This window comes from Salvia splendens, chromosome 20 (assembly GCF_004379255.2).
Source record: "Salvia splendens isolate huo1 chromosome 20, SspV2, whole genome shotgun sequence".
Lineage (NCBI taxonomy): Eukaryota > Viridiplantae > Streptophyta > Magnoliopsida > Lamiales > Lamiaceae > Salvia > Salvia splendens.
In genome coordinates, this window is record NC_056051.1 from 18,979,128 (window position 1) to 18,990,362 (window position 11,235).

General features: G+C 34.2%; 1 protein-coding gene across 1 annotated transcript; it reads right to left on the bottom strand.

Moving 5' to 3' along the window:
* Nucleotides 1-1,691: 1,691 nt before the first annotated feature.
* LOC121782279 (DExH-box ATP-dependent RNA helicase DExH9-like) lies at nt 1,692-10,812 on the bottom strand. Its single transcript, XM_042180041.1, has 14 exons — nt 10,382-10,812; nt 9,590-9,790; nt 9,275-9,493; nt 8,488-8,823; nt 7,830-7,934; nt 7,613-7,723; nt 6,913-7,163; nt 6,127-6,250; nt 5,764-6,046; nt 5,536-5,690; nt 4,964-5,113; nt 4,630-4,862; nt 3,275-3,539; nt 1,692-2,530 (listed from the first exon to the last, which is right to left on the bottom strand). Exons 1-14 carry the CDS (start codon nt 10,655-10,657, stop codon nt 2,252-2,254), a joined length of 2,988 nt encoding a protein of 995 aa, XP_042035975.1. The 5' UTR covers nt 10,658-10,812; the 3' UTR covers nt 1,692-2,251.
* Between the last annotated feature and the right edge of the window lie 423 nt (nt 10,813-11,235).

The window sequence follows — 11,235 nt, forward strand, 5'->3', positions numbered from 1 at the left end:
TTTTATTTAAGTTTTCGTATATGTTGATAAATAGATTTTTTTATCAATAAATACATCAAAAAATTTCAATATAATGCATGTAAAATCTCAATAAAACTGTGTTGATATTTTCGTGTACTTGCATTGAAAGACTCATGTCATTGTGTTGATATTTGTATACACTATCTTGATATAAAAAACAAGAAAATTATGATATGATAACAGAATGACGATTTTACCCCTTTGTTGATATTTTGTCTACTATTTATTGAAATTAGTAAGGTTTAATCTCATTCACTCATCTTAAAATCTGATAGAGAGAATATTACTATAATGAAAACAAGCTATATCTGATATTACCATATACTTCCTGCTTCCCATAAATAGTCCTTTTTTTTCATTTTGATTCCCAGAAAAAATAGTCCACTTTGAAAATATTTTCAATGAGTTTTTCTTCTTGAGCCACATTATTCACTAATAATACTACAATCGTTTCTTTATCCCTCGTTGACATTACGAACCATAAAATCTTCAAACCTGTAGAGAGACTAGGAGAGTATATATAGTTATTTGGTGAAAATAGTAAAAATAATTGTGCATAGATTGTATTTACATGTAATGCCTTTAAATTTTAAAATTAAATTGAGTTAAACTAACGATTTGTTTTAGTTTTATTTATAGTTCTATAGCAATAAAAATTTATATGAAAAATTAATGACGAATTTTTTCACATTATTTGGAGCTTGATTTGAATAATTATACAATATTCATAAAAAAATATTTTTTTCATAAGTCTACATATATTTAATTTAAAATTTATATGTTTCTAAGTTGTTGCAGACTGATTAATATTGATTCATTTTAAATTAATTAATATTTATAAATTGGTTTCTAATGTAATAATATCTAAACAGTTTAATTATACAATTTAACTGAAACTCCCGCCATTACATGCATATTCTTTTGTGAGTTTATACACAAGGAGTGTGAAATGCTAATTTCAAATGAAAACAATTTTCATTCTCTATTTTTCTCTATTCAAATATTATATATTTAAAAAACAAGAATATATAATACGCATATCAAGACAAAGAGCATAACGAGAACTCTATTTTGATTATATGATTTGTAAAAAAGGAGATTTTAAATTATAAAGTTATTCCCATATAAAATAAGAAGTTGAATTTGAAATAAACTTTTGGAGTTAGTTTATAAAAAAAAAAGTTATTGCAGCTAATTTCTACTCGTGTGAACTATTTACTACAAAGTTATTCTCATATGAAGTTGAATTTGAAATAAACTTTTGGAGTATTTCATTTTCTTTTTCTTCTTTTAATGCTATATTTTGAATTATAATTTCTTTATTTTAAATTTCAATTGTCATTTATAATTAAACATATAAAAGTATTTATTAAATTATAACTATATACAAAGCTATCAGTACACATGCCTTATATGAGCATCATTTGTGAGCAGCATGCTCGTTTGATGCATGTTTAGCATTGTTTGTTTTATTTTATGCACTAATTTGATTTTAATACATTAGAGCGTTATTTGTTTTATTTTATGCACTAATTTGATTTTAATACATTACAAATTGTAACTTCAGATAGACTATACATGCCTTTTATTCTACTAGTAGATTAGTTTTTATGAAAGTTTTGTTAGTTTCGTTTCTCTACCAGAATATTCTCTGCTCGACTACAACAATCAGCCCAAGAAACATAATGAATTTGGATGAAACTGGACCAGTTTATATTATGTCATATCTAGCACAATGGGAAAATCTACCATCAAACTCTAACAATTGATTCCTTTTCTAACAGCATTTAACAGCAACAGAAGATGTGGAGAAACATGAAAACAAAAAATAACAAAACCACTTATAATCTATGGAACAGGAAGCAGCTACTATTAATTTAAACCTATAGTGAAACAGGACAAGTACAACAAGATTCAGGTAAATTGCTTAACTTATATGGCAACAGCTTTCTTCCCAACTTTGCAGCAAGCATTTCTCTTCCTTCTGCAGACTGGAACATAGCACCTTCCTCTGGAATATGGGGAACTTACGCCGGCTTGTCCCCAATGCCAACAATGAAGATTCTCCCCAACTTTTTGGTCCATCAGATTATTCATTTTCCTTTTCATTCAACAAGTTGGTTATATTCCAGAGCCGAGGAACTACCATTTGTTCTCTTCCCCACACGACACTGAACACTCGCTCTCCCGCTGAATCATGGCATAAAAATTACTCCAAGTCGTCTATAGTCTATAAGTACAAAGATGCAGCAAAAACGATATCTCTCTTGATCTTGGTGACAGCATCCTCGAATTTAACTTCAAGATCTGTCTCACCAATTGATTTTGCAGCTAGTATGAGCTGCTGAAGGAGTTCTTCCAGTCTCCTGATTGCTCGGATCAAGCTGCCCTCAAAAACAGGTGTCATCTCCATAATTTCATAGAATTTAGATCCTCTGGCCCAAGCATAGACAGCTTCCATGATGTCTGGTCTGAAAGAACTCACAAAATTCTCAACATCAATCTGTACCTGGGGTAAATAAAAATTTGAGATGACACAGGTGAAGGTAATCTTATTCAAATTTAAACAGTCACAGAAACCATCAGCATGAAATTGAAATTCTGTTTCCACCATTTCACTCATTAAAAAAGAGTACTCCCTCCGTCCCAACTAAGTTGAATCGTATTCCTCTTTGGGATGTCCCAACTAAGTTGAGTCATTTCCTATTTTATACTGGAGGCCCTCGAAATGTAAAGCTGTTACAAAAAAAATTGACCTGCCATCCAAAGATTAAACTAGGTATTTGACTATCATAAAAGCAGGAGCATATACCTTCCACAGAAAGTTGACAATGGCCCATAAATTAGTGAGTAAAACAAAACAAAACAAAGCCAACAATTAGTTAGAGCAATGGTCATCGTGTTGTAACCATTACACCTTGTAAACCAAGTAAAACCACAGCCACTGATTAGGGAGGTAAAGGTTATCAATTTATGGCTTTATGCATATGGAGTTTGACTCCAAGTCACCAACTAGACCATAATCGAGTCACTGCCCTCTTTCCCACTAGTTAGATAATCCTACTCCTATCAAAATTCAATTCCTTGTGGGCACACGGACTAATATTTTTTAACAAAATAAAGTTTCTATGCTTTCTAAGAACAACTCTAGACAATCTATTAAGTATGAAAAAAGGAGTTAGCATAAAAGAAACTACAGAAACTAATACTAGAATCAATCTCTAGGAGAACTACGAATAAAGTGAACAGGTACCTTGCACTCAAGCTGAACCTTAGCCACCTTACGTGCTGTCTCCTGTAGTTGCATAAAAAGCAACTCAAGCTCATCCCGCGGCTTTTGAGCTTCCTGCAGTTTTTCTTGCCAAACAAAACATGACAGAAGAGATATCATCTCCTCCACCCTTATATCCTTTAGAACCCCATTGAACATGAGTTCTGTCAATGTCAACTCTTCCGCACTGCTGATTTCACAAGCAACTTTACCCTTTAGTTCAACAACATCATCACTAGTAATATACCTGTGTATTTGAAAGATCTTCAGATTAAGACTGATATAGATAATCATTATTTATAGCAATAGCAGTATATGAAGAACTTATCACTAAGAAAGAATCAAGATTCAAGAGTAACCATAGCACAAAGGGTTTTTAGGCATGTAATAACTTCATAGCAATTTATGCACTGCAAACACAGAATAGATTGTTTATAAATTAACAAGCTTTTGTTCAAGCATAATATTATAGTTTCAGTGAACAGTTAGATTGCATGGAACTCAAGGGATTTGATGTGGGAAAAGGAATTGGAGACGGGTTTTAGCTCTACCCAGTTAGTTAAATCAAACCCACCCAGACAAACAACTCAGAAATAGTTTAAAAATGAGAGTGGTTAATATTAGATCCAAAACAGACTAATCAATATAATTTTTGCAATGGATATCTAATTCATTCAAATGAAACCTTATTGAATTCACATGACGCACAAGGAGCATGATATAAATAAGTACAACACGTGGCTCCAACTTTGTTGCCATAGAACAACATTGAACAGCATAGACAAAAACAATATACAATAGGCGTGTTAATGAAAATATTCCACAGTGAAACAATTGCATTTTCATGATAAACTCTTAAAGCTAATGTATCGTCCTTCCACCATTTATTATGGTAATTCAGTGTCAGATTATTGCCAGATTTCATTAGTACGTATGTCACTAGAATAGGAGAAATTTGAAAGCAAACTCCCAAGCTGTTATGTTCTAAAAAATGATTTTACACAGATTTTGAAGCCAATTTCTGAGAAACAATATAACAGATGCAGATAGAGAAGAATGGCAATGTTTCTAGGAGATGTTTATCAAGACATTCTATATTCATAAATCAGTAGTATTTTAATTTTGGTTGAGGTGTAAAATCATAAGGCAAATATTTTAGAGAACAAAGAAAAGACTGAACTAGTTTAGCTAGCACAGCATTGTAACAAAGTCCAAAACAATATCAATCTGGAAAGGACAATCGTTCTCCCTAGATATATGTCCACATCAGCCAGATAAAGGTGAAAATAGCAGATTTTTGTTTTAAAAAAGAGACATAGATGTTAAGTCATATTTACCCCAGTCTCCTAAGAGTTCTTTTCCTGGCTTTTAATTCATCTTTGAATGCCAACACAGATGAAGATTTCATTGCTTTCTTAAGAGATCTAATTTTTGCTGTAAGTTCCTTCTTCGTGTGCAGGACTTTCAGCTTCTGCTCAATCAGAGGAGATTTAGCAACTTCATGCTTCTCAAAAAGATTCTCCAGTGCTTCTGTCCTTCGTGTCGCCTTCCTGTAAGAGCTGCTTTGAACCTGGAGATTTTAGAACATTAATTGACCAGATTAATTTAGATTAAAAACTTCTAAATACTTGAGTATCAGAACCATAATGTAAAACTGAATTCCTGACTTGCCTTCATGTCATCTTCAGGATCTAGAATAGGTACACCTTCTTTTGCAAATCTTACCAGAACTTCAGACACTTTCTTCAAAGTATTTTCTCGAGCCTCTAATGGAAGAAGATCCCTCGGTATTATTAGCCGGACACTACTTAAGCTATCAATCTGATGAAAAGACATCATATGAAATGTCATCACAAGGAAAAGTACAAATTACTTGCAAAATCAACAAAATAAATACAATAAAATAAAAGAAAAAACATTGTATTTTATTCTATAACATCATAAACTACAAATCACTTAAAGTTTGATCTGCATATTGGAGTGCTATGGAAAATATAAATACTTTCCTAGCAAGGAAAGAACAAGTTAACTGAATTAAAAAGCTTCCAAACTAAAAATTAAGGTCATTGACCAATTTATAATTCTTCATAAATCTTTCCTCAGATCCACTGTAACACCACCCTCTATTTAAGTTCAGCAGCATCAGGTAAAAAAGTAAATGCCAAAATAAATCACATCACATAATGTGAAAAACAAATTCCACCACAAGATATGTAAGAGTTATGGGATAGAAAATAATTTGCCTGTGAAATAGGGATCGAAATGACAGCAGGCTCTCCAGACTCCTTTAAGGGAACGATTCTAATTGTTTTTTTAGCAATTTCATCCTTATGCACTCTACACCTTGTGAGAATATCCACTGTATAGCTTGCATCTTCGGGCTTCTTGTTTGCATCATCTGGGTCACAAGAGTAAGGCTAGTGAGTGAGCGAATACACATAAAGACCACAAATAACTTAAATCCATCTTACCTTCAGAGGCTACTTTAACCCTCTCAAAATTTATGATTACTCCCCATGTGACCTCATCCTGCATAGAGAATGATGGGGAGTCATCATCATTCTTTGTGCATTGTATAGAAACAAGTCTTCCAGGCTGCAGAAAAGGCAAACAATTTTTTGGAGAAAAAACTATATCACGTATTTCCTTTTTCAGACTTTTGTATTGTTTTAGAAGAGAATAGTAGTTTTCCACGCTATCTTCTTCTTCTATTACAATAGAATCCCTCTCTGCTTCAAGGATCTTTGCTTGTTTCTGCAAGGAAAAGTTATATGCTTAGAATATGATTGCACATATGAGACTAAAATTTAAAAAGAGCATATATACCAACTGACCTCAAGATCGGGAATGGCACGATCAGCCTGAAACTGATAGAAAGAATTACGAAGCAAATTCTCAGGATCCGCATCTGCAGCTCGTATTTGATTTAAAAGCATATTGTAGCTTAAGTGGAACGCACTGCATATTAAGAGAAGGAATCCATAATATAAGCAATTAGATCTATATCCAAGCAACGAATTTTAATTGCAAAAGCAATCTTGAGTGTTTTCAATGACTAATGTTAAAGTCAGTATCCAGATCAAGAATTATTGAAGCAAGTGAATACCAGTATATATTTTCATCATTAAGAAGTAGTTAAAAGCAATCACACGATATAAAACCATTCTCAATTTAAAATCAATCAGACTATTTGTCTGAGCAATAACTAATTAACTGTAATGTACAAATGAGACAAATTTATACATCTATACAATAAACAAATTTGTCGTAGCCATTAATTTACAGCAGTGTCTAAATCTGTATTTAGAACATAGATTAATACTTATTAATGTGTAGTTATGCACCTTAAAGTATGCAGCTAATGTGTTCGAACTGGAATATCCCTAACTATAAGAATTTATAGCAGGTTAATTATAGGCGATTCGCATGATCAGGAGAACTCAGGACAGGTTAATTATAACAGTTTCTTGAAAGACATTCATTTTAATACACAGCAAAAGACAGCTCGAGAAGATGGTTCAAAATGAAGCCTACTTCATGCAATACTCCAAATATATTGTTGCTTTTAACTAATAATTATACCATAACCATGTCACTGAATAACAATTCCGATAAAGCACCTGTTCAAAGAATCTGCACTTCCTTTCAACATAAATTTCACTGTTGAAGGCTCTAGCTTCTCATCAACCATAAGGATGCAAATACCCCGATCATCAATTCCACGACGACCAGCTCGGCCACTCATTTGTATATACTCCCCACTGGATATCCACCTAAACTTATCTCCATCAAATTTCCGAACATTAGTGAAGACAACAGTTTTTGCAGGCATATTTAGCCCAATGGTGAAGGTCTCTGTGGCAAACAAGCACTGAAGACAGAAGGTAAAAAGGCTTAATCAGAAGTAATGCATGAGAGAAAAACAACACACAGCGCCAGTTAAATTATTGCTGCAATGCATACAATGTGCAAGAGAAAATTCATAAGTAATTTAGGTAATCAACATCTCACAGCCATTACTAGAAAATATGCACCTTTACAACATACGTATGACCATATAGATTTTTTTTGCGTCATATCAGAGAAAACTATATAGGTTACAGGAAGTATGCAACATACAGAAGGTGGGTCCTGTACCACTATAGAATTGTACATTAAAAAACTTATTGAGATAATGCTTGCCTTTTCAATTTCCAGACCCAAGAAAACACAAACTTGAGCCAATATTACGGACAGGCTCAAACACTATTTCTGAGCAAAGAAGTGAAGTTAGACAAACGAGTGATTTGAAGTATCATAAACACCTATCGAGTAACTGACCTTGATAAATCCTTCCTGGAACAAGATTTCAATGACTTCCTTCAGTATGGGCAGTAAACCAGAGTGATGTACACCTATGCCTCGTTTCAACAAGGGCAGCATATTTGAAACCTAGGATTGGTCAACATACGAAGACATGAACAAGAACATAGTAAGAAGTATGTTCATTATAATGGTTAATACGTCTTATATTGGATGTGATATGAAATAATCTAACCTGTGGCAGCTTCTTATCATCATCCGACAGCATATCCATAGCACTCCAGAAAATAGTTTCAATGTTTACTTTCTCATCCTCATCACTTAGATCCATTTTTGCCATCTATTAGAAATAGAATATGTTACTCCCTCCATCCCAAACAATGTGAAGCATTTCTTTTTGGGCACATGATTTTATGCAGATTTTATTGTGTGATAACTGTTAAGTGGAGAGAGAATAAAGTAGAGAGATGTTTTTATTTATAGAAATGTGTCGCTTTGAATGGGATATCCAAAAAAGGAAATGTGTCACTTTGAATGGGACTTAGTAAGTATCTACTGACTAGAACGGCGCAATAATAACTACGTATATCTTTACAGCACCGGTCTACAAGCTAGATATAATTAAAATGGTATTAAAAATCTAGCATTATATTTCTGATGATGTGATAAAAGAGTTGGCAGTCTTACAATAGCACTCTGTACGGCAAGGATAATTTAGGTTGAATTTAAGTCAGGAGTGGCTCAGCTATTTCTTATAATATGAACTGACATTACGATTGCACATTTAAGAGAAATATGCTGTTCATGAAATTATAAAGGTGACTGGTTACTCTTAAAAGGTAGTACTAATCCATCTTATTCAGCCTCAAAAGAATGTAAAGAAAGAATGCTACCTGCATAGCAAGAAATTCACATTCTCTTTTGCTAAAACTGAAACATATGACAGGGTCATACTGGCGCAAAATGATCATTTTGATCATCTTAAATATATCACTATCTTCACCAGCTTTACCCGCAACTAAACCTTTCGGACCTTTCCCATTCTCTTTCCTTCTGTCCTCATTGGCCGGAATCAGAGCATTAAGAGCTTTCTGAAAGCTGTCCTCACGAAACTTACCCTTTTCATCAACCACTAAGTAGAGACCATCACCTCCACAAGGAAAGACGTAATGCTGAAGGGGTGTTGGCCGATAATCTGTGTAAACAATATGACATGGTTGCTGATGCACCTGGATTATAAATGAGGATATTAGCACAACAATGCAAGAGAGAAAACATTGCAACATAATCAATGCGTTGAAAAAAGGTATTTCTATCTCTATCATACATATGCAGGAATCTCAAAGGAACCTCCATCCCCATGCAAATATAATAGATGAGCATAGATAGACTCATAGTTTTCTTATAATTTTGAGTAGGGCTAGGAATTTGTGCAATCATGTCATGTGTCACGAACTAGTCTTTATCAAAATTATTAGATTGTTAGCAGGTTATCATTCACTACCAGGTTATTGAGTTTTTAGCAGGTTACTGTTTTATTATTTTTGACAGGTTGATACAAAACACAAAATGACATGAATATGATAAGACTTAATATTAACATGTTTGTGATTTATGTGTTTGGAAGCACAGCATTTGTTAAATACTCCATTAAGCAAAGTGGTGAATCAAGTCAAGTACCTTTGCAACCCAATCAGCAAACTCCCTTGCATTGGGCACTGTGGCAGACAGAAACACAAATCGGGAGTTCCTCGGGGCCATAACAATACTCTCTTCCCACACAACACCTCTCTCTCTGTCTCTCATGTAATGTACTTCATCAAAAATAATCCAGGCCACCTCCCTAGTAATTTCTGATCCTTTGTATTGCATGCTTCGCCAGATCTCAGTGGTCATAACCTGAAACGAGATTCCAAAATCAAATCTATGCAAACTACAAGAAAGAACACATAGACAACTAAGCATATCTGCATATGTAAGTATCAGCAAACTCACCAAGCAAGACGCATTGGGGTCGATAGTGACGTCACCTGTCATCAACCCAACATCCGAAAACTCTTCTTTAAACTCTCTATATTTCTGGTTGCTAAGAGCTTTAATTGGAGATGTATATATCACACGTTGCTTGTTGCGCAACGACATCGCTATGGCATACAAGCCCACAACTGTCTTACCAGCAGATGTATGTGCAGAGACCTACAAACATTTCACAACCACATTCTGTCCCATAAAAAACGGACCTCTCACACAATATAACACATGTTGTCAATACAATAGATATAGAGGGTGTTTGGCTAAGATTATAAACTCTTGAGAAGTGTTTGGAAAAATAAGCTCCTAAACAGGTATAAGCCGTAAAAATAAGCTCCAAAAACTTATAAGCTCCCCAAAAAAAGTTCCACAATCACAACTTATATTTTCATAATCTTATATACTAACTGACAGTCATTTTACAAAAACAATCATACTAAAGTTTATTACTTTCAATATACACCTTTCCAATTTCATCTCTCTAACTCACAACTCTATTAGCTAGATTATCCAAACACTTTGACAATATAAGCTCTAACAACGTTACGTCTGATAAAACTCATGAAACATCTTATAGAAAGTATTAGGAGCTTATAATAAGCTCTCTAAACTAAGCTTGGCCAAACAACAAAGCAATCAACACTTATTGGTTCAAGAAAAAATGATTTCCATCAATTACTTCAGTTCATATTTGCTGCTCCCCTCCTTCCATGAAACAAAAAAAAATAATGAACCATATAGCGGCGTGTTTAATACCATGACGGATTCTCCATTGTCGAGACACTTGATAGCTTCCAGCTGAAAAGGATCAAGAGAAAAGGGGAATTCCTTGGCAGGCTTTGCTTCACGCTGCTGATTATTTGAAGCGAGCGGCTGGTACCCCTCTGGATACGATACTTCGTGAAGGCAAGCTACAGGTTCATCTATCAAACCATTCTCATCACGATTCCCATTCTCTCTCCGCTGCTTCAGCGGCGGAGTGTCGCAGCCCTCCGTCGCCTCCTCCAACGTCCTTCTCTTCACTGAACCCATATAATTACTAGTAGTCGAAGCCGCGATAGGAGAAAGAAGGTGTTGAAGCGAGGAGTTCTAGCGACGGTGGCTGAGGGGCGGCGGCGGAGAAATTCGTTGAATTGGTTTTTTGCCCTCTGCTGTTGGAGAATTATAGGTGACGACGACGTTTGGTGGTATTGGACCTAGCCTAGTCTAGGTATACTTAGTATACCTAGCCTAGTCTAGGTATACTAATTACGTGGATTGAGTTGTTATAACTTATTAGTAATTACATTCAAATTTAATTATGAATTCGTTAACGATATTACTACTATGCTAAGTTTTGACAGCACCCCCGTTAGGCTATTTGCAACGCCGTCTCTTAACCGTCTTATTCCTTAACTATTCATGGGTCCCACTGTATTTTTCACTCCATCTCTTAACTAAGAGACAGAACTTGCAACCCTCCATCTCTTATCCGTCTCTTAATCATCTCTTAACTTACTATTCATTCAATTTCATTTTTATTTTTATTTCCAACAAATTCAATTAATAAAAACACATTTCATTAAATAAAATAAAATTACAACATAAAATAAAAATACAACTTAAAATTA